The 26292-nt window shown below is 32.8% G+C and overlaps 1 protein-coding gene across 1 annotated transcript; it reads left to right on the top strand.

The window, feature by feature from the left end:
- Positions 1-1213: 1213 nt before the first annotated feature.
- Positions 1214-25247, top strand: LOC126972066 (hemocyte protein-glutamine gamma-glutamyltransferase-like). Its single transcript, XM_050818643.1, has 15 exons — positions 1214-1355; positions 3141-3224; positions 4086-4216; positions 4914-5032; positions 14094-14226; positions 14329-14512; positions 14991-15208; positions 16098-16304; positions 16702-16921; positions 17363-17521; positions 18248-18368; positions 20413-20521; positions 22200-22360; positions 23037-23228; positions 24205-25247. Exons 2-15 carry the CDS (start codon positions 3154-3156, stop codon positions 24295-24297), a joined length of 2118 nt encoding a protein of 705 aa, XP_050674600.1. The 5' UTR covers positions 1214-1355; positions 3141-3153; the 3' UTR covers positions 24298-25247.
- The last annotated feature ends 1045 nt before the right edge of the window (positions 25248-26292 follow it).

Consider the following 26292-nt stretch of genomic DNA (forward strand, 5'->3'; position numbering starts at 1 on the left):
ATTACTCCCCCCTACTTTGATAAGAATCAAGGAGTCACAAAGCTTTATTAATGTTAAAATGTAGTAAAGACATCAACCAAAATGCATTAAGGCACTATCTTAGATTGTGTTGTGAAACCACTTAGCAATATGCTTTTTAAATAAAGAACATACTTTCTTTCTGGCTTTCCCACCTTTAACTAACAACAACTACCCAAGCTCGGCTGAAAGTCAATTTTCGCGACTTTAGACTTTTCCCATGGAAACTGTCTTTAAATCGTAGCAAGAATAAAACCTGCATTAAAGCCGAAGATAGATATTTCAAATACAATTGTTTTTTTTTTATTGCTGAGTCTTTAATATAACATATAAGTTTAATAAGATTCATTACGTCATAAAATCATAAAAGTCAAGTCAAAGTCATAAAAGAGGAGGTCCGTAGGAGAACCAAAGTCACTGATATAGTCCAGCTGGTTGTGAAACTGAAGTGGCAATGGGCAGGGCACATAGCTCTACGGATAGATGGTCGTTGGGGTAGTAAAGTGCTCGAATGGCGACCGGACGGCGTACCGAAAAACCTAGTGTTGGTAGACCCTCCACATGAGAGACCGATGATCTGGTGAATATCACCGGAGAATGTTGGATGCGGGCAGCGCAGGACCGATCATCATGGCGATTTTTGCGGGAGGCCTTTGTCCAGTAGTGTACGTCTTCCATCTGAAATGGAATTTCATAAAGAATTATTAATATATAATATTATTTCATAAAAAATTATTTGTAAGAAAACTAAATGTATGTACATACAATGTATATTTAGCCAAAATTAAAAACACTCAAATATATGTATAAATTAAAAAAGGTTTTACTATTTTTCGGTACACTTAACTGACTTTACCTAGGAGCGACTTAAATGTCTGAATTTTATTGATTCTTACTAGTAAAATCATAATAAAGATAAAATAATTAAGTAAAATAATTTAAAAGTAACCTTGATTTCATAGCTCATAGCTAGAATTAATATTTTTGTTAAAGAACAATTTTGAGGAAGAGCAATACACAGAAACATTGAATAAAATTATTTTACTACTACCATGGAAATGATACCAACAATACAATTGCATAATATAAAAATTTGTATAGGTTATAAAAAAATTCATCAAATTGTACGAGAAAATTGGGAAATCATACTCAACCTACATTCTCAGCATCGGTTCGAACGGCTGCAAAGATAAATATTATATTCGCGGCGTTCGATCTTCGACTCAGTTGCGACTTGCGTCCGCGCATCTACAGTACGGTCATCTCATTATACGCTGTCATTTAACGTAAAGTTTAATAAATTTCTGTGAGTGAATTAAAGTGTCAGTTAAGTTTCGGTACGTTGTTGTATTAGTTTTAAAAAAATAGGTCTTAAGTGTATAATATTGTTAAAATTAAAAATAATAATCTATCCAATAGGAGTTGAAATTTAGTAAGTCATTTGCAACCATTATTTTTTTTAAGCATGACATTAAAATAGTACGGTATCGTTTGTTCATATTATTAAATTATATTTTCGGTATATTTTTCTACATTATCTATTACAAATAGAAAACTGGTTTGTCAAAGATTTTGTTGAAAAACCGGCTATGTGTTCACTTTGAAATACTCAAATATATAAATTAAAATACTTCAAATATTTGTAGAAACTTATTATAAACGATTGTCATTTTCATAAAGAATTATTTTTTTACTTAAGCACTTTAAGACATTTTCTCATATATGAATGACATGTTTTCCTAATATAACAAACATTGTCATGAATTAAAATGAAACATGCATCTTAGTATTTAACCCAAGTCCTGTTATTCTTCAGTGTATTTTTATATTACCTATTTTAAACAAGCTAAAGCTTTAAATCAAACTTTTATGGTTTTTATGAATACCTGGACAACGGAGCTCTGCTCGTTCTTCCATGTATGCAAAAGGGGTTGCTTCTACATTAAAATATAAGGTTTGGTCTAAACAGCAAAAGATTATATTTTAATTCGAAGAAAGAGAAAAGATACCTGGAAGACGAGGGGTATGAAAACTCCGTAAAACGCGTTTTCTCATAGTTAAATAATACAACAATAAAAAATCAGTATAGTACCCATAAAATCTTGGTATAATATCATAAGATAGGTTATGATTATAAAATATTATATGTTTATACAATATGACCCTCATTGTAATAAAAGTAACTATAATAGGTAGCACGAGATAATATTATGAAGATTTATTAATATTTCTATTTTTCGTTGAACTTATTTATAAATATTTAGGTTAATATTTAAATTTGTAAAATATATAATTAAAGTTTTACCCCCTTATAGCCCTTAATAGTCTGCTAACTTAAAGCATTGCTAATTCACACTCTGTCTTCTTCTATTGACCTAAGTCATAATGAGAAAAAACACTCCTTAGCGGCTGTTTGAAGTTAGCGGGCCATTATGAATAAGGGGGTAACAGTTTATAATAATTTAACAGCTATTTCCAATTAACTGCTAAAATGGTGATATCTTTGTTGAGATTTAATAATTAATTATTTATATCAGAAACAAATAATATTTATGTGAATTATCAACTAACGAGCAAGGTGCTTGTCTATTTAATTGAGGGTAGGTGATCACCTAAGTACATAATACACATGCGCCGCTTATTGTGTTTTTATTTATGCTAGTAGAATTATTTTTTGTTAATGTAGAAGTAGTATTTAAATATACAAATTTTATTTATGTGTAGTTTATGTATCTATTTACCATGTGGGATTCTAACATGTATTTGAATTCTATTTTTGGTGATTGACGTTGACGAGCAATCTTTTGACTTTATGTCAATAAAATATTTTTGACTTTGACTAACCTGCACCTCTTGGGAAACACCCCAGCGCTTTGACCACTTAGCCATCCATCTTAATGATGCATTGTTCATAAATCTTAGTAAGTTTGTTCAACTTCCGAGTGCCGGCGCCATCTTTTTATTATTATTTATCAAATTTGGGTATGTAAATAAATATAAATTTGGGTTTATCAAATTTGGGTACATAAATAATATAAAGCCAGAACTGCGGGAAATAACTTAAAAAATAACGTTGCGTTTAACTTAGCGGATATTATAATAAATAAAAGTTTTTTTTTCAGATATTCAGAAATCATGGAGCCACTACAAGTAGATGTTGTACACTTTTATCCCAAAGAAAATGCAGAACCGCATAATACTTTAAAGTAAATATCAATTTATTATCTTACGTCTATTATAGAAATCTAACAATATTAAGTGGAAATATTTCAACTGTCCGGGACAATATTTCCTTGGCATTCATTTGTATTGCATTTTGCATTTAGGGGATGAATGGGGATGAAGTAACCGGGAACGAAAACCTGAGTCTTGAGTTTTTTTCTCATAACTTTTGTTGCAGGTGCAGAATTACAATTTTTTTGTCTGGTCCGCGGTAACTCGACATAAATATTGATTTAGAATTATTGTAAATCTAAAAAACAGGTTTACCTCTAAATACTCCATGCTATGTCTCCATAATACTTATAAATCTTATTATAAGAATATACTATAAAGATTTATATAATAAATATTATAAAAATACTCATAAGTTATTGATTGACGTAGATCGACAAAGAGAGCAAGTGGCAAGAAACTTCTTGCCACCAAATTATTATAAAAGCTTCATAGTTATTTTTACAAATTATTTTAAATACAATCTATGCAAGCAATACAACAAATTACTCAAAAGTTTCGCGTTATGAACATATTGTAAATATTATCATCATCAGCGGGAAGACGTCCACTGCTGGACCCCCAAAGATTTCCACGACGATCGATCCTATGCTACCCTCATCCAACGTATTCCGGCGATCTTAACCAGATCTTCGGTCCATCTTGTGAGGGGCCTGCCAACTACTACTACCTGTTATATATTTGTTATATTATATATTGTTAATATATTTATAATAAAAGCTACGTGAATTTTAATGGCTACTTCACACCGTTACATATTTGAAATTATAGTAGAAGTCTCTCTTTCAGTCTGAATGTGGCCTTAATTATACTTCTGCCAATGAATGTTATAGATTTGAAGCCGTGAATGATGAGAACCCCACCACCACGATAGTACGTCGCGGACAACCCTTCAACGGAGTGGTGAGGTTCACCAGACCCTATGATGACAACGATGATATCGTGCAGCTTGTGTTCACGTTGGGTGAGTTTCATCTCTTATATAAGCGTCAGCGGTAACGGTTTACCAGTGGGAGGCTCCTTTCCATAGCATGCCGGCTAGATTATGGATATGGGTTTGAATTCTTAAGTTCTTTCATTCGACATTAAGACCTATTATGTAGCTAGCATCTTATAGTTTGATATGAGCAAAGTCACAAAATAGAAGATTTACTTGTCGATATCGACATTCCTATAAATTTTACTTGAATCAAAGCTAGTACTGCAGATGTTCTACTTACTCAGCGCTTTCTAAATACCTATTAATAATAATCTAATTCGAATTCAATTATTGTTATTCAAAATAGGATTCAAAATAACATTCAAATTGCAAAAACTACCACCTATTCAAATTAGACTGTCTCAGACCTGAGAAGAACGGGCGCAAGAAACTCAGCGGGCTTTATTTTCATAAAAATATCGATTACAATGTAATATCGTACAATAAACATTTATAATTAAAGAGCCTGAGGGTGTTCACTTCATTTCCAGACTGTGGTATCATTAAGAAAATCGTTAATGCTTTAGTAACCTGTCTCCCACAAAGGATTTTAACAATTCTTTTAAATTTCGTAACACATTTGTTTTGTACATTTCCTGGGATCATATTGTAGAAGCATATAAATCGCCCAATAAAAGACTTACTTACTCGACTTAACATTATATTAATTTTATGCTCTCAGGTGACAAACCCAGTATGGACACCCAGGGTTCGATGTACCTGAAGTATGACAGTGTGCCTGACATACACAGCTGGAGCGCCAAGCTACTCGATGTACAGGAAAACACTCTTTCGTTTGTGGTGAGTTGTTTTTTTTTTATGAAAATAACGGACAAGACAAGCAGGACGTTAAGCTGATGGTAATTGATACGCAATGCCCATTACAATGCAGTGCCGCTCAGGATTCTTGAAAAACCCAAAAAAAAACTGATCGACACTACAACTGCACTCGTCACCTTGAGACATATGATGTTAAGTCTCATTTGCCCAGTGATTTCACTAGCTACGGCGCCTTTCCGACCGAAACACAATAATGCTTACACATTATTGCTTCACTGCAGAAAAAGGCGCCGTTGTGGTACCTATAATCTAGTGGCATCCTGTGCAATAAAGCCTCCCAATGGTACAATAGTAGCTGTTGTATGACCTCAATATTTCATTGTTAATTTAAGATTAATTTGAATACAGTTTCCATGCGGGCGTCTGTCGATTCTGCAATTTTTATGGCAATCATAGTTTAAATCAGGTTCGAGTCCCGGTAGGTGCAAACATTTATATGATGAATATGGATGTTTGTTTCCGAGTCATGGATTTTCATATGTATGTTTCGTTGTCACCGTTGTAGGCATAGTACAGGCTATGCCTAGATTGGGGCAAGATAATTTGTGTAAAAAGTGTGTCTATATTATAAAATTTATTTATTTATAAGACAACATATTATAAAGTTAAAGTTAAACAAATTGCACTCGCCAAACTCTAACGTTTGATGGCGAAGTAACGCTTTTATTTAATACAATTTATACCATAAGAACAAAACTAGATGTTTTTCGTATTGTCTTTCTTCTTAATGAAGTTTTCACTTCTGAGGTTTTACCATTTTTTATTGTTATACCAAATGTAGTGGAAAATTGAAATTTTCAATTTCAAACGGTAATCTAGAGCCAAATAAAATTAATATGTCAAAGTCAAAGTCAAAAATATTGAACTAACATAAAATCAACAGACTGCTCGTCCACACCAATCACCAAAAATACATGCTAATTACACAAAAGCATAAACATATTATATATTTTGAAAATATAATATAAAATCCATAAAAAAATAACACCTATAATAACATACAATTCTACATTGAAATATCGTTAACGTAATCTTCAATACTGTAATAAGCCTTCGACATAAATCTGCGTTTAATAAAAGATTTAAATTTATTTTTTGATAATTCAGATACACTTTCGGTATTGGTATGAATAAATGAATTGACTTTGTCAGTAAACTGCATTACAAGGCTGCAAGTAAGTATGTATCGTGGGTAGTAAACATGCAAATATTAAATGATATAAACGTGTGAATGTAAACTAAACAAGTTGATAGAGTCTTTATTTGTTCGTCGCAACCCACCAGCTCTCAACCGTGTTTAAGAGAACTTTATAAGACATCAAACGAAAATTGTTATTAGGGTTCCGTAGCCAAATGGCAAAAAAACGGAATCCTTTTCGAACCCTGTCTGTCTGACCGTCCGTATGTCACAACCACTTTTTTCCGAAACTATAAGAACTATACTGTTGTAACTTGGTAAGTTGATGTATTATGTAACCGTATTAAGATTTTCACACAAAAATAGAATAAATTCAATAAATTTTGGGGGGATACTTAGAACGGAAACCCAAAAATTTTTTTTCATCATGATACGTGTGGAATATCTATGGCTACGTCTTCAAAACTGATATTTTCTAAACTGAATAGTTTGCGCTAGAGACACTTCCAAGGTTGTAAGTGTCCCCCCCCCCTGTAACTTCTAAAATAAGAATTCTCTTATTTAAGAAGTTACAGTTTTATCATTCGATAAAACTAATATAAATATATGATGTACATTCATATACCAATTTACCTTTTATTGAATCAACTCAAATATTCATGGCGAAAAAAATATCTGCATGTGTTTTACAGTTCCATTTCTTTTGAATGAAGTGGGAAATTTTAGTTTTCCAGACACTAAAGCAGCATTATATTATACAATATTTATTTATTTTAATTTTATATTGGTAGATATACATTTGAAGTACTTATTTAAAAAGTATTTTTAATATTTGAGTTGATTGAATGAAACGTAAATTGCTGTTTACGATTTCTGACGTATTAAATAAAACTACTTACCTACTTGATCTCGTTCAAACCAATTTTCGTGGAAGTTTACATGGTAATCATACATTTTTTTAGCTTTATTATTTTAGAAGTTACAAGGGGGGGGGGACACATTTTAAGTGTCTCTCGCGCAAACTATTCAGTTTCGAAAATAAAATATTTTAAACCTCAATATTATTTTCGAAGACCTATCCATAGATGACCCCGTATGGTTTCGATGAAAAAAAAATTTTGAGTTTCATAAGTATGTGGAACCGCCAAAGTTTATTGTTTTTTTTTTTTTTCTATTTTGGTGTGAAAAAATATAGTTTCGGAAAAAAGTGGCTGTGACATACACACGGAGAGACAGACATGACGAATCCATAAAGGTTCCGTTTTTTTGCCATATTGCTACGGAACCCTAAAAAGTGCCAATGCAGCATTTGAATTAATAAAAAGTAGAGCCGTATTACATGAATTTAAAAATAACAAGAAACTGGCTAATATCTAAGCATGTTAACAATTATGTCCGATTCACTAATCTTTGTTAGATAAATGTTTGGTTTGACCTTTGAGTTTTTATGTCGCGACTTGAACGAAAAACACTCAGACAGTTTAAATAGCTTTTTATGACTATTGTCTTATACAACATAGTATGCATAGAAAATACTAAGTTTCGTGATAAAAAATCATTATAATATAGCTTATAATTATTATGTACTAACTAGCTGACCCGACAGACGTTGTTCTGTAGATAATACAAAAAATACTATTTAATAGGAATTTGCCAATAATATTTCAAAACAACAAGAATTATTTCGTAAAAAATGCTCCCGGTTGTTACAATGAAATTGTTTCACAGCGAAACTGTCAAACCGTGCGTCACTAAATTCTCTCATAGAAAATATGTCCATACAGAACAAATATTGAAAATAAAAATAATTATGGGTCCCAAATAAAAACTATCCTATCTCTCAAGTTGGACCAAACTGCACTCGATGGAGTAATCCCCATTAAAATCCGTACATTAGTTTAGGAGTCCATCGCGGACAAACAACGTGTCACGTAATTTATATATATTAAGTTTACTAGCTGTTCCCGCCCGCTTGGCTGGGCGAATTTTAAAAGGAAATAAAAAAAAATATAAAAAAATAAGTAGCCATAAACCATCACCGGTTTCATGTCGATACGATCAGTAGTTTAGGCGTGAAAGAGCCTCGAACAAAGACCATTTTCATTATATATAATATATAGAAAAAGATTAGTTATTGGGAATAAATTTTGTGGTAAATTTTCAATTTATTTTTCGCTCATTTTACATTACAAAGGCATCTTATTGTATAAGATATCTGCAATATTTAAAGGGATTGAATGTAATATTTAACGAATCATAAAATTTTATTAATATAATGACTGTTTTTATATATTTATCATTCATACAATAACAATGCTTGTATTCACATCAGACACATTTTTTTTAATAGGTTCATTTACAAATATAAAATGTAGAACCAAGAAATAGGAAATGTAGTGATTACTTACAAATAAACACAGCTTGCACAGAAATAATTTATTTGAATTATTATACAGAATAAATAAAACAGTTTTTTTTTTAATTAGTAAATGAGTAGGTAACATATTTATACACAGTTACGTTAATATACCAATTATAACATTAGGAAAGATTACCAATATTGGTGCAAATGGTCTTGCGGAATTTGGCTAAGGAATCAGCAAATTAAAATTTTACATAACCGTGGGACTAGGGACAATTCCCTAGGTACCAATGTACCTAGGATTGTTCGACGAAATGGAGCTTACATGTAATTCGTACTGATACTCTCAGGCTAAATTTACTTACCAATTTTGGGCATCGCTTACGTGATAAGTAAAACTGTTTACGGTAACTATGTAGATTTATGAGAGAAGTATGCAGAAAGACAGATAATGGATGAAAAATATAACGCCTTCCGAATTTCAGCAGCAAATGTCACGATATACATAAATGCTATTTTGAAAGTCCTAATTATATCTGAAGAGGTAGCAGTGTTTGATTGCTATGAAATATTCATATCAAATTAGTTTGATTAAAGAAATAAATAATCCAAATATATTACACAAATCCGCTCCCGAATCTTGTACTAATAGGTAGATAAGTATTGAACCACTATTAATAAATCAATTCAAATTCAAATTCAAATATTTTTATTCAAAATAGGATGTGACATCACTTATTGAAAGTCAAAAAAACTACCACCCATTCCAAAATGAATACCTCAGACCTGAGTAGAATGGGCGCAACAAACTCAGCGGGCTTTTTTTTTCATCGAATAAATATTATTACAAAATAATATTGTACAATTAAACTTATTATTTAATAGCCGGAGGGTGATCGCTCCATTCCCAATCTGTGGTATCATTAAGAAAGTCATTTATAGAATAAAATAATAGAATAGTTGTCATCATAACTAATGTATGCTAAATTATATTACAATACGATTATATTGTATACTAGCTGACCCGACAAACGTTGTTTTGCCATATAAATTATTTTTAGAGTTAAACCGTTTCTTGGACATTGCAACATTACTTTATTTTTCTAAAATAAAAGATTTTTTCTAAAATAAACCTAGCCTAAGTTAATCCTTATTACATCAGCTACCTGTCAATAAAATATCCTTGAAAATCAGTACAGCCATTTCAGAGATTAGCCGGAACAAACAAACAGACAGACAGACAAAAATTGAAAAAAAAAAAATATTTTGGTGTATATATATTCACATTCATGTAGTATAAAACGGTTGTTTAAATATTACAAACAGACACTTCAATTTATATGTATAGATAATATGAACCCCTAGCACGTACTATCGTACGTCTACTGTGCTATCGTCGTCGAATACATAAATTTGATAAGACATAATTATGATAATATTATGATACGAGTCGTCGACCATTGACACTTGAAAATCATTCCTAAATAATGTCTTACTATAATAGATAAGAATGTTACATCAAATTATTTATTCAATCACCATCCTCAAATTTACTTAACACCCTGTGAACTCCATATGAATTCATGAAAATATTTCGTGCTTTAATTTAATAACAATAAACTTACTCAGCAATAATACTTATGCTTACTATAAAGTCTAACGGCCTTACAAATAAACTTGGTATATAGTTATACCTGAGAATATACCAGGAATATGCATTATGTAAACAAATAGACATTTTGCTTATTCATTGGTTTATTCAGACGTAAAACGTTTCCCGCGTTGATTTGCAAGGCTGCCTGACATTCGGACAACTACAGATTTATCATTGTATTGACAGTGTTGTCAGCGATATAGTCAACATTTTGCATATTCTTGGTTTATTCCCAGTTATAACTTTATACCAAGTTTATTTGTAAGGCCGTAAAAAAAGAAATAGATAGATACATCTATAATAAGAATTATTAGTAAGAGTTGAGTGCTTATTCAAAATGGATACCGATAAGAAACAATGAAAATATCGGCTTCATTAATAAATAATCAAAGACTCTCTCCTTTCTCTAGTTTCTGCCCCATTTATAAATATTTCATGTATATATTGGGAAAAAAAGTTGTAAGAGTAATAAAAGTGTACATGCCTAAGAATTTTTCTTATGTTTTAGTCTTATTCACAGCATTTGTATTTACTTTAGAAGTTGAGAAGCAAAAACTGTTAATAATCTTAATACGTTTTAATTCGTTATCACCGAACACATACTATTAGATAATTTATACGGCTAGATAGACAACCTGTTGCTGTTAGACAATGGATAAAAACAGGCCAGGAACGTTAGTTTAGTGTGCGTAACAGGCTACGTATTACACTCGCAATTTGTATGACACTTTGTGTTAGTGTGCGTGAATTGCTCAAGATAGAGGTTAATTCTAAACTTGAATACTTTTTCGTCGTGCTTACAGCTGTTATAGTCTATCTAGATGTTTAAATTGTCTAAACACATACTTTACACTTGGTGGCCTACCTCAACCTGACATTGGCTAAATTGTGAAGGCCCTTGCGCAAATAAAAATAAATAAGGTAAATTGTGGAATGTTGCTAGACCATTAAGCTTCAAATTTGTGAGCCTCAGTCAGGCATTAGCCACTAACAACATATTCTAGACATGTTTCAAATGAAGATTTGAATCCAAATGAGACGGATTATCGTAAGGATCAGTGTCAACTATATTTCCTGGTACTCCACCGAGAATATTAAAACGGTATTGTTAATACTATATATATATTCCTCTTTTTAAGTACATAACTAAACTAAAAGTACATAATATAAGCTTCGTTCATTGGTTGACACACTCACAGTGAATTATTTCCTCAACTTAGGTAATGTTATATGAAATCAAATCGACTATAATCGCAAATGGCGTATTATACAAAAAAATCAAATTATCAGCTATGATCGCAAATTGAGTATTATACAATTAATTTCATATTATAAACAATGATCGCAAATGGCGTTTTATTCAATAAATTTCAAATTATCAACTATGATCGCAAACGGCGTATTATACAATAAATTTCAAATAATCAACTATGACGGCAAATTGTATGTTATACAATAAATTTCAAAATATCAACTATGATGGCAAATGGCGTATTATACAATAAATTTCAAATTATCAACTATGATGGCAAATTGTGTGTTATACAATAAATTTCAAAGTTTACAAAGATGAACCCTACTAATATTATAAATGTGAAAGTTTGTATGTCTGGATGTATGTTTGAACTTCTTTAACGCAAAATCTACTGAATAGATTTGATGAAACTTTACAATAATATAGCTTACACACTTACACACCAGAATAACAAATAGGCTATAATTTGTAAAACTATAGTGTGAATTATACAAAATATAAATGAAGTGTGATTGTTGCTGATGAATACAACTAGCGCCATCTCTTATCAACTAGCAAGCAAAAGATCAATACAATTTATATGGCAAAACAACGTTTGCCGGGTCAGCTAAACAAAAATTATTTTTAATTCTGATTATCCATTAAAACCTCCGTAAAGGTCGCACAAAAATATTAATCAACAAGCTAGCAGACACGATCAAAAAATCCCAACTTGTTTCTATAACGACAATTTGTATTCTCGACTATTTAAATTTTATATTAACATACAAAACTCGTGTATCCAGTCGATTTAGCTAAATGTTAACTCAAAGATTGCTCAAAAATAATAGTTATCTTTCGCTGATAATCTTACAATATTTTATTATTGATAAGTTTTCATTAAATAGCTGTATATTAAACTAGCTGACTTGACAGACGTTGTTCTGTACATAATAAAAAATGGTTTATAGAAATTTGTCAATAATATTTCATAACATCAAGAATTATTTCGTAAAATATTATGCTCCCTGTTGTTTTTATGAAATTGTTTCACATCAGAACTGTCAAATCGTGCGCCAATAAATTCTCTCGTAGAAAATATGTTCATAAAAAACAAATATTGGTAATAAAAATAATAATGGGTCCCAAATCGAAATATAAACTATCCTATCTCTCAAGTTGGACTAAAACTGCACTTCATGAAGTAATCCCCATTAAAACCCGTTCATTAGTTTAGGAGTTCACTGGAAATGAACATCAGGACACTGGATTTATATATATAAAGATAATTACTATGTTATTTGGTAGATATCGTACAACTTCTATTCATTATACTAATACTGCTATACCTTTGCCTACATTTTACAATACCTGTAGTTACTAGCTGTTGAATATACGTTAGCGAATGTTTGGTGTGTTTAATAAATCTGGTTTGACACTGAGGTAATATTATGAACAACGTAAAGTTTTCGTATTATAGAAGCTATTCCGAAGAAATTATAGAATGCAACTTACAGCCGTTCCTAATATTCAGTCTATCTCTTACTTGAGATAAAAATCGTAACTATCGTTGACTTTTCTGTCCCAATAAACTTATCGACTGTATCTTACCTTATCCGTACATGCTGTCTGTCAATGGGACGACGTATAACTTACCAGCGATATAAGTTTGTATGGAAATCGCAATTCACGCGTCCCAATATAAGGCGATAAGAATGACTTATCGGGTCAATTGGAGCTCATTACTGACAGTAGAAGGTAGTAATTTATCTCTATCTGTAGGTAGTATATTGGGAACGGCCGTTAGTGACAGCGAGTCAAGGGGCTCCGGCTAACGTGCTAAATTGCGTGTTAAATTTATAAAACATAATTAATTAAGCGTATTTCAACATGTAGTTTGTTGAACTTACTGTTTTAAAAACAGTATATCAATACACACGAAGCTATATAACAACTAGCTGTCTACAATAGATATGTAGCTACAATATCGAACTATAGCCCTTAATAGTGATTTTCATTATTATAACACTAGAAATAAGAGATTGCTTGTAAATGTATACACTTCTATAATAAAGTTCCTATATCTATAAATAAATTTAAATGTTTCATAAAAAAATGGCTCTGTCGTAAATCCTATAACTCCACTGCTGAATATCTAAATGATCGGACAGCCTGGGACTAGATTGTGATTATTTTATAGCGATAGAAATGACTGTACAATATTGTATGTTTTTATTGAAAAGAGCGCAAAAAAAGAATGCTGGGAGAGTTTCTTACGCCGCTTCTTCTCTCTCAGAGCGCCATTTGTTTCCGAAGCGGTAGTAGTATCTAGTGGTTATTAGAAATGACATCAAAAGAATTCTAAAGGAATCAATTTTGAGAAAATAAATGCCTTTTATAAATCACATATTTTGCTATCATCACTTTTCTGAATTATCTGCCACTATTTTATAAAATTTAAAAATATACTGTTGTTAATATAATAATCTTTTAGTTCACAATATTTATGAGAGTAATAGGACCTGTTCTTCTAAAGTCCTTTAGAAAAGCAATGCAGGAAAAGAAATCCAAATATATGAGGATTCTCAACGGTAGATTTTTATAATTAGACGCTAACCTGATTATTTCCATCAGGTATCAACACCAGTGACTCTACCTGTTGGATGCTGGACGCTTCGCGTGGTGACAAGACAGAAGAGTTCGCCAGCACGTCAGATATATGACTTCGAACAGGATATCTACATACTGTTCAACCCATGGAATCCAGGTATACCCAATGGAATTATTTTAATTAAATCCGCGGCTAATAGATGATGTAACTCCTGCTTTCGAGGGGTCAATTTTATCCAATCTTGAATATATTTCTCAGATGACCAAACATACATGGAAGACAAAAGTCTCCTTCAGGAATACGTTGAGAATGACGTGGGCAAAGTGTGGGTGGGACCGATCAAGACTACGCGTGGAAAGCCCTGGTTCTACGGCCAGTTCGACGCGGTGGTCCTGCCAGCCTGTATGTTCATGTTGGACAGAGCTGATATACCATTCCATCAGTAAGTATTGGCGAGCTTTTGAAATAAGTAATTGAAATGTTACTTTATTAATGATAATACCAGTGGGAAGCTCTTAGCACAAAATGGCGGCTAGGCAGCTCTATCTAGACGTATAAATTATCTAAGGGTTATGAATTGAACGCGAGTTATTGGCTCTTAAAAATGTTTTGATTGAGTTTAAAATAATTTTAATGCGGTTCGTTGGGAATGTTATTCATAAGTAGAAAAAAATGTCAAAGCAAGTTGGATCGTTTTTTAATATTAGGGTGAAACGAAAGCAGAACATGGATGTTAATTTTAGTTATTACTTAAAAATATAAACAAAAATTTACAATTGTCACAACGTTTACAATTTGGAACTAATACTACTGCTTCAATAGTGTCAAAGATATACCCAATAAGAACCCATTCCCTTCAAAGTATCAAATATTTTAAATAACTCATCAAATGCGAAATTTTAAATGTTTGTTTTTTATAGACGTGGTGACCCTGTTAAAATGACACGCACAATATCCCGAATCGTGAACTCGAATGACGACGCCGGTGTCCTAGTGGGAAGGTGGGATGGAGAGTATGAAGATGGAACAGCACCATCGGAATGGACTGGTTCTGTGGAGATCCTCGCGCAATACCTGGAAACCCAGCAGGAAGTGCCATATGGACAATGCTGGGTCTTCGCTGGCGTTGTTACAACAGGTAATTTAACTAATTTTTGGAGTAACAGATTCCTGAGGCGCTTTCTTTTGGAAGTTTTTGAATGAGACTCGTTTGGGTTTAGCTTACTAAACAGGTTCAATCTGGTAATTTTTCAAAGATCTTAGAGTTCATTTTTTTTATTGAAATATAATCTTCTTTCAGTAAAAGTTGTATGAAATACTGCATGCTTCGTATATGCAAGCTGTAGGTTCATGAACAGGTATGCACTGCCTTATTGCCTATATGATATGCACGCCCCTGTTATAAATACAATATAGAAAATAAATGTTTTCTGTGGAAGTAAAATAAAATATAGTGATATTATTAAGAAGGTAAAACTGGTAAAGACGAATAACTAAATTTAAAAATAAAAATCCAACTCAATTTCTTGATTATATATAATTGATCTTAACAACCTCTAATAGGGTATTTGAGAGTAAGATAATTAATAATAACTTATTTATTGCCATACGCGTAGATTACGGATATTATAAGCAATAAAGTATTTAAAAAAGTTAATATTTCAAAAAAAAACCCAATACAAAAACAAATTAATTTTAGCTTAGATAATTTATGATGCCTTCGACTTTCATCACTGCCCCCGGTTCGATCCTCGACTGGTACGTTCCAATGTGTTCTCGTTTTTCGATGTTTTTTAAGGTCGGCAACAATTATGTGATTCCTCTGGTTTTGCAAGGGAATATGGGCTGCGGTGATTACTTACCGTCAGATGACTCGTATGTATTTTCGATTATCAGGCGGAAACCAAGAGGCGCGGGTTCGAGTTCCGCATCGTTCATAAATTTAATTTTTATAACTACGTCTTATCATATAGTAAAAATATTAATGTTTTAATATATTATAAGACGAAATATACGTTCTGTTATAGTTTGCCGAGCTCTTGGTATACCGTCTCGTGTGGTTTCCAACCTGGTGTCAGCCCACGACGCGAACAGCTCACTCACCGTTGACAAATACTACACGGAGACCATGGAGGAGCTGGAGTTCGACCCCAACAATCCCCAGGGAGCAGACTCCATCTGGAACTACCACGTGTGGAACGATGTGTGGATGGCGCGACCTGATCTACCACCAGGTGGGTAACTATGAGATACACCTCACTACGAATATTCGCTTACGAGATCACATTAGTGATGTTTGCTTTTGACGGGCGCCTAATATTTTGGTGCTGTTACGAGTGCTATGATCGCGGGTTGACCAATATAAATATACCTATTGGATCACAAAAATAATAATATGTATGATAAATAATTGTTTTCTAGAATATTTACTGTTTGTCCGTTTATTTGTGTGCGCTAATCACAGTTACAATTAAGTTCGATTTAAAAGCAGTTTTCACAGAGGTAATATAGTTAGCTATCCGTAATATTCCAATTCCAATCGGTTGGCAAAACCAACGCAATTTCCGCGGGGTGTCAGATCGCTCGTCTACAATATTATAATTATCTGTTGTAATATTCTTTCGACTATAGGTTACGGTGGTTGGCAAGCAATTGACGCAACACCCCAAGAAACTTCATCAGGCATGTACCAGTGCGGTCCAGCGCCTTTGGAGGCCATCAAGCAAGGAGTTATCGGAGTAGGGCATGATGTCGAGTTCATGCTGGCCTCAGTCAACGCTGATCTGATGCGGTGGAGACAAGACCCTGACGCTGAGACAGGGTATTCCATGGTGGACACAAATAACTATCAGTAAGTATTTTAAAAATAAAGTATAACATAGATCCTGTACATGGAGCTACAACCAGAGAGTTGAACAAAACATACCAAGATTTACGAACCATGCGTCACTCGAACGATCAGTTTCGAAGGGTCAGTAGGTACGAGTTTTCGGATGGAGCCCGAGAGATCCCGGGTTCGAGTCATAAATTTTGGTTACAAATTTAATTTATCTATGTAATTTACAACAGTTTACAAATTTAATTTTATACGTAGCTTGCTAGGAGTATCTTACTTTAAAGGCGTGTAAGGCAGATGTTCATGGACAATAGTGATGACAATCAAATGATTTAGAATAGAATGAAATAAAAAAATACTTTATTAGCAACAAAAACACACACATTTAAAATATTATTTGCAATCTTAAAATACCAAATTAAATGAAGTTTCACTACAATATTATTTATTCCGCAGCATTGGTCGCATGATCCTCACCAAGAAGCCGTTCGTGTTCGACCCCCTGGGCGATGAGGACAGACAGGATATAATTGGGGAATACAAGCACAGAGAGGGCAGTGCCTCCGAGAGGATGGCGCTCATGAACGGCGTGAGGTACTCCGAGAGAGCTAAGAGGTCAGTTATAACTATATATATATATATATATATATATATATATATATATATATATATATATAAAATGTTTACGATTATCTTATTATTTAGGTATCTTGACACTCAATGGCATCTTTCGTGTTATTTTACATTGAAATTAATAAAATACAAAATATTTAATTGTTGTATTATTTTTGAAGTTTTACTACGCAAACCGGCATTTTAGTTCCAATTATTAGCAAAGTCTAACAGAACATGTGGCACATCAACGTCATCGTTCGAGATTGGCTTGAGTACGCCCACTTGGGCGTAGTATTAGTTGCCGCACTTTCCGACAACGCCTGCGGTATTTAGATATTTGAAGTGCAGCAAAAGTGGTCATTATTCATGACTAACTGACGGTGTTATTGCTACACAAGACTCTCAATATCCAGAACGTTGCAAATGTAGGCACGTAACAATGTCATATTGTATGTAAGTATATAATATTCTAAAGTAGTCCCTTAAGGAACCAGTATTTATAATCTTTCTGTTAACTTATTATTAAAATTTCTATAGTAATAACCCACTATCGTAAATTTAACATTAAAACTTTGTCGTTGCGTGACGTTGTATTCAAAGCGCGGTCGAAACAACTGAACGAAAACACTAACTAATAAACGCGTAGGCAAAGATTTGCTTCAGGCAATTTTTGAGCGTCTAGTTGTTTCTAGTAGGTTAATGTTATAACCCTATTATTATTTTCAGATACTACGCCGTAGCGTCGAGTCTTACGAATGACCTGACATTCAAACTACGAGACATTGATACCGTGTCGATCGGAAATGAGTTCAGAGTCACAGTCGACATTGACAACACTTCCTCAGAGGTACCTAGCTATACTTCCTTCTTAAATCAAAGGCAAAATCAGATATTTTTAATCAAGTAGGTTCGTAAATTAACTTACACTTTTAAATCAATAATTATATTTTTAAATAGCATCATTTAATGTAATGTTGCTTTTGTTCAGAAAAATCGGCAAGAAAATCAACAATTGCACATTTAAGAATCTATAGAAATATTAAAATTGATAGATTAACATAAAAGGTTTTTAAAATATAAAATATACTTAAAAATAGCTGAAGTATAGAAGAATAAACACTTAATTTCAAGAATAAGAGCTATTATTTATATTATTTGCTTGACCAATAATTTTTTTTAACATATTTTATGTATATATACACATTTCTCATTCATAAATCTTATAAATCTAAGCCCCTACCTATACCTACATCTTCAAAGTAAAATACATGTAATTAGTAAAATAAATAAATAAAATCATTGTATTGTCAGTCAGGGACCCATATAAAACATGTTTACATAAACTTAGTCAGAATATTGGATAATTATCAAAAAATCAAAATATTTATAACAATTAATTAATTTAAGATTAAGATCATAAAAAATGCACAAACTGAACTGGAGTCCCATATAATAAATTTGGTGGTATCCTCTCCGGACCTTTACCAGCTCTAAAGATCAACATTTCTGATTTGCGTACTTTGTATTTTAATCCATGTCTCAAGGCGTAACTTTCGCAAATCGATACTAATTTACTTAGATCATATATTGAGGGGCTAAGTAGCACCATGTCATCAGCGTAGCTTAAGTTGTTAAAACAAACTACGTCGTTTGATTCTCGTACCAATATCTCATCAGCTCGACAATACCGATATGGACGATAGGAATATTGACGTTTGAGTCGCGCATATTTGTCAAAATATTTAACAAATCGTAAGCCGTAAATCGTACCTTTTTCATCATAACCTTCGTTTCCAAAGTTTTATCTTTATATAAAGATAAATATGTATTTCTTGTGTACATGTGTTTCACTGAGCTCAACCGAAACGACTGGTTAGATCTTGATAAAATTTTCTGAGTGTGATTTATTTGAGAATGGCTTATATTCAGAATTGATCCCATAGAAAATAATTTTTGACCAAATATTTATTGATAATATGTTCCTGTGGATCTTTGTATTGTTTTTAAGATATTGTATTTTAAAGGGGTCTGATTGATATATCGGGTCTTGTCTGATATGTATTACAATTACATTGCACATAACTTTGCCAAAACATATAGATAAACACATATTAAATTATTTGGTAAACTTTTATGGACACTTGCTATGATAATCTCCTATTTTTTCAATTATAAAATCTACGTTTCTACGTACAATGATCATTAATTAGTATGAATTTAAATCTCTCTCAGCTAGCCAGTGGGAGGCTCCTTTGCACAGGATGCCGGCTAGATTATGGGTAACACAACGGCGCCTATTTCTGCCGTCAAGCAGTAATGTGTAAACATTATTGTGTTTCGGTCTGAAGGGCGCCGTATCTAGCGAAATTACTGGCAAATGAAACTTAACATCTTATGTCTCAAGGTGGCGAGCGCAAGTGCCGCTCAGAATTTATGGGATTTTCAAGAATTGAGCGGCACTGCATTCTTATGGGCAGGGCGTATCAATAACCATCAGCTGAACGTCCTGCTCCTAATCTATTTAATATGTATAAAAATAGAGATGTGTTTATATTCTTTATTTCACTTTGCAAGTAAAACTGCGCCTGTCAGACGCATAGTGTTTGTATCTCGAAATAGGTTGTCATACACTATGGTGGTTGCAAGTTGATGAGTGTAGATCTTTAATCTTAAATGAATTGGATTGTTCAAAAAAATTCTAGAATGATCTAGAGATTTCTAGAATTATTTGAAATCTTTTAAAATATTCATGTCAAATTAAACTGTTATAGAAAATTTTACAATAAGTAAGTTGTGATAGATTATTAACATTTACAAATAACTTTACCATCAAAAATGATCCAGTGAAGCGGGTATTCACAGCTAGTATTAATAACATTATTTTTATTCAGGGTCGGAACATAAAGGCTGCGTTAACAGCCACCAGTGTCTTCTACAACGGCGTCAGGGCGGACATTGTCAAAAAAGTCGAAGGGAAAATCTTCGTTGGACCAAATCAACGTCAGTATTTTAACATGTAAAACATTTGTTCGAATTGAACGACAAATATAACTTTTAAATAAAACCTTTTTGGTTGGCTCAGTTGGAAAGAGCGAGCGCCTTTCCAACTGAGCCAACCAAACCAACCAAAACCACGGAACGGGAGAGGTTGCGGATTCGAGTTCGCGTCGTTCATAAAATTTTGTTTTCAAATTTTATTAGTGTGAGTAACTGTAACACAAAAAAGAATGCGAAAACACAGTTACATTCACGTGAGTTTTAATCCTTTAAAAAGTATTTTATTTAAATGTGTAACACTCGCTTTGATAAAAGAAAATAATAAATATAACTTTATTTTGTGGGTATAGAATGCCAAAGTCAAAGTGAATGAAATTAAATTTTCACTTCAGTCGTTTGTTCTTAAGCGTATATGGTTTTTTTTATTCATAAAGTTGTTCTAAGATTCCTAAAACTTTCATTTAGACTTTAGAGCATAAGAGGACAAACAATGCGGGTTTTTAACTGGATGTGACCGACGTCGCCTATGCTCTCTTGAAACAATCATAACTAGTGAAATTGAAATTCGGCGGCATGGATCAGAACTAACCGCTCTTCGGAGCAGTCCCCGTTTTAAATGCGGTAGAAGACTCACGATGATTCGAAGTCAACGTCAATCAATCGAGTCGTTCAAATAGTATTACTGAATTTACATTAACTATTGTATTATTAGTTTATTAACAGCTTATTTTTATTAGACGTGGACGCTAACTATGGGCCTTATGAGAAAGCTCATGGTCGCTCAGAGGGCAATGAAGAGGGCTATGCTCGGAATTTCCCTGGAAGTACGAATCAGAAATGAGGAGATCCGTAGGAGAACCAAAGTAACAGACATAGTCCAAACCATTGCGAAACTAAAGTGGCAGCGGGCAGGGCACATAGTTCGACGGACAGTTGGGGCAGTAAAGTCCTCGAATTACGACCACGCAGTGTTGGTAGGAATACGTTAGATGAGGGCACCGTAGGACCAATCGTCATGGAAATCTTTGGGGGAGACCTTTGTCCAGCAGTGGACGTCTTCCGGCTGATGATGATTGTATAAGCGCGTGTGTAGATAAACATAGAATATTAAAAATTTTAATTAGTTATGTCGGAACAATAGACAGACATAACTTAGGAGTTCTGAGGTGACCCTGTACTGCTGGGGATCTCCGCTAATCCCCTTGGCGTAGGTGCTAAAAGATGTGTGCGTTGATGAATTAAGGTCTAACCGGCCCGAGAGTCACAATAGGCATAAGATCAACCAATCAGATACTAGTACGCCTGTTCTCTATAGGTATTTCCCTATTTACTACAGGAAACTATATGGACTATAGTTTGCCAAAACAAACAATTACAACATAAAGAATAGACAATTGCGGTGCGACCAACTATATTATACTAAAGCGAATCAACACCGATATCATCGTCTGTTTGCCGTTTCCTGTTTACCAGACGTTCTCCATAAATTTGCATATTAAATTCAGTTAAATTGAGCTGATACTGGGGTCATCCCACTTGAAATGTGAGTAATAGGTAGGTACTCAATTAAGTACACAAATTAGTGTGTGATGTGATGTTAGAATTCGGTTGCAGGTCAAAATATATTATCTCCCGTGACAGATGGCACACGTATGATGATTATATTAAAATAATATTACAGACGAGGAGATCAGCGTTCTGGTGCAAGCTGAGGAGTACCTACCGAAGCTGGTGGAGTACTGCAACATGAAGATATCAGCGATGGCGATCGTCGACGAGACCAAACAGTCCTGGGCTGATGATGACGACTTCCAGATCCTCAAACCGAACATTCTCATTAAGGTAGAAACCCTTTTGTATACCTAAATCAGCAGCATGAAAGTCAAAACTAAGTAAACTAAGAAGCCAGTTTCTTAGGTGTAGGATTGCTACCTATTTGTTGAAAGTTTCATTTTAAGATTGTATTATTTAATACGATATACTTACAATAAACAAAACCAATTACAATAAACAAATTAAATTCGTATTATAATTATTATCAATAAAAGTTCTATGTTAAGAAAGATTTTGATGAAAAATTCGGAGTTATTTAATTATGTACCTACCTAATACTGATCCCGTTCTACAAAAAATAATATAATAAAGCCGAATAACTTGTCAGCTACATCCTACCTATTTTTTTATGCCATTGAGGAAATAGACGTGCGGGACGGTTCAGTTGATGGTTATTGATACGCCCCGCCCATTACAATTCAATGCTTGTTTTTTCTTTAGTATAATATCTTTGTAACGCTTTAGATTTAATCTGTAATGTTACATTGTATCTTTGATAAATAAATAAATGCCGCTCAGGATTCTTGAAAAACCCAAAAGTTCTGAGCGGACATTACAATAATTGCGCTCGTCACCTTGAAACATAATATGTTAAGTCTCATTTGCCTAATAATAAAATATCACAACGAACTGCGCCAATTCCCCGCATCTTAAGATAGGATATCATCTCATCTGTAAATTTCAGTTCAATGAGGATCTCATCATCGGTCAGCCATCCACGATAGTGCTGTCGCTGGTGAACCCTCTAGAGCGCACGCTGACAGGGTGTGAGTTCCGCGTCACGTCATCAGGGATCGCTGGCCGGACGCTGCGTTTAGCCGCCGCTGACGTAGCGCCCAGAGAAACACTCATCACTGAGCTGCCGGTCCAGCCTAATGTAAGTACTCATACATCAGCCATCAAGGTTGCCATAGCCCATATTAATAACAAATGAGTGCAGGGGAGATTGGGCAATTAACTGACATAGATACGGCGCGACTAGTATACTTTAGTTATTTCCATAGTATTATGTCCTATAGTATATTGCTATGGGGCAACGCTGCCGATATTAATACAATATTTGTGCTGCAGAAGAGTGCTATTCGCGCTATTTATAACCTAGGTCCTAGAGAATCATTGAGAGCAAAATTCAAAGAAATTAACATCTTGACTGTTGCTTCTCAATATATTCTTGATAATGTAATGTATGTTCATAGGCACATAAGTGAATTTGCCAGAAACTGTCATAACCATAATGTTAACACCAGGAACAGACATAAACTGATGATGCCTACAACTCGGCTAAGTCGAGTTAGTAAGTCTTTTACAACAAGATCCCAGAAAACGTTCAAAACAAAAGTATTACGTTATTCAAAAGAATTGTTAAAAACGTTTGTGTGGTAAAGGTTACTATAACATAAATGACTTTCACAATGATACCACAGATTGGGAATGGAGCGACCGCCCTCGGGCTATTAAATAATAAGTTTAATTATACAATGTTACTTTGTAAATGTTACTTTAATTGTAAAACATATTTTTGATGAAAAAAAAAAGCCCGCTGAGTTTGTTGCGCCCATTCTTCTCAGGCCTGAGGCATTCATTTTGGAATGGGTGGTAGTTATTTTTGACTTTCAATAAGTGATTTCACATCCTATTTTGAATAAAAATATTTGAATTTGAATTGACAAGCTAAGTCCGAAATGTTAAACGCATGTATTTTTGTATCTATTAGAATTTAGAGTAATCCTTTACTAAATGTTGAATTATTGTATTTGAATAAAGAACAAACAACATTTGTTTTTAATTCTAAGTATACATATATCAAAATCAATTGATAAAATAGTTTATTAAGCAATATATATTGTTTGCAGAAACTCGGCAAAATAAACTTCGTCGCAACTTTCAAGTCAACCGAACTGAAGGACATTAATGGTGCAGCTAGTGCGGAGGTATTTGAGGGTTAAGTATTTTTAAGTCGAAGGAGTATCTTTTTTTTTAATAAAAATATCCAAATGTTTAAAGACAGCAAATCTATTATTAGTCTGTTAAAAGGATATGTAGGGATTGTCTTGTACCCATAGTACGGGCTATGTCTAGTTTAGGGCAAGATATATTGCGCCTATTTCTGCCGTGAAGCAGTAATGTGTAAGCATTACTGTATTTCGGTCTGAAGGGCACCGTAGTTAGTTTAATTACTGGGCAAATAAGACTTGACAACTTATGTCTCAAGGTGACAATTGTAGTGCCACTCAGAATTTTTAGGTTTTTCAATAATCCTGAGCGGCATTGCATTGTAATGGGCAGGGCGTATCAATTACCATCAGCTGATCGTCTCGCCCCTTATTTTCATTAAAAAGAAAAAGGATAATTTGGGATTTGAAAATGTGTGTCAATATTATTAATTTTTTAAAGCACAATTATTTACGGTCATAAACTCTTAACTGTCTTGTTAATAAACGTAGTGTAAAGTTGCTCCAAGTATAAAATTACTTCTCCCTGTCATGTACCTAATTCTGTAGTGACAACGGTAAGATAAAAACAAAAAGTTTTAAACTTGGCGTAACTTTACTTCGCGTTAATTAATTACTCAGTGAGTGTACATAGTTAAAACAGTCTTTCCCGTTTATATCATTTAAGGAATATGTTGAAAGATTATTTTTATACTTAACATTCAATTATTCACTTAAAGAAACGCGCAATTTTATTATATTACTGGAACATAAGTGCAAGCAAGAGCGCTATATAGGCAATACCGCTCCCACGAAATAGGACATTGCTATTGATATATATATAAAAGTACAATTATTGTTAATACTCATTTATTATTATAATTACCAATTAAATTTATATTATATATAAGATGGTAGCTTTACTCATTATATTTTATTACAAAATAAAAAACGTTATTATAAAATCAATTGTTTTATTGAATCACTATAGCTATTCTCACTTACGTACTACAACATATTTTGTTCTTACTGTTATACTTCAATTAGTGAATCTTAAAATAGGGTAAAAGCATCAATACCAGGCTACTGAAAAAAATCAAATAATTTAATGACCGAGACATCAGCAGACAAAAAGAATAATATTGATTAATTCTCATTAAAAAATTATTTCATTATTTCTTCAAACTACACTCTGTCAGTGTTATATTGTAATGTATTATAAGTAAGGTATAACATTAAGGTAATTCAATTTTATGATAACAAGTAAGATAAAAACATAGAAGGGTTTCTATGCAATTACAATTTTTGGCAATATTTTTTTCAATTGTTATACTTTAAAATAGAGAAAAACAATATACAACATTATAAATGCTATTTAAATTTCAACAAAAGGTATAACACACTCGATAAAAGCATACTATTGCAAGTACAGTGACTACAGTAGATAAGTTTCTGTATGTTTGTAAAGCAGTTGTTAAACGCAATGTTAGGGTAAACCTATATTAATGTATGTATATTGTATATTTTGAGACAGATGTTTCCGTTGATAATTACTTTAAAGATGTACTTGAGATACTTTTGAGTATTATTTTAAATACATTATTTTAGTATTCTTCATTAATTAATTCTTACTTCTAATTTACTTGCATGTACTTAAATAAAGTTAATAATTTAATTCGATTCATATTTGCATTAAATTAGCTATAAAAAATTCAAAACCAGACCGATCACTTTTGAAATTTTATGTTTTGATAGAAATTATATGGAAAACGAACACAATAAGAACATTTTTGAAAGTATTCGTTCCAGCTGTAAGATCTTATATAACATTAATTTTGATAAATCAATTGTGTTTTATATTCATACACAAAACAAAAAAAATCATAGAAAATATTTCTATCAATCAAAAGCATGCGTTTTACAACTGCTGTACACATTCAAATTTATTATTTTAATAATTGAAATAATAATCTTAACATAATGCCAGACATATTATTCACAGACAAATGC

Source organism: Leptidea sinapis, chromosome 25, assembly GCF_905404315.1.
Source record: "Leptidea sinapis chromosome 25, ilLepSina1.1, whole genome shotgun sequence".
Taxonomy (NCBI): Eukaryota; Metazoa; Arthropoda; class Insecta; order Lepidoptera; family Pieridae; genus Leptidea; species Leptidea sinapis.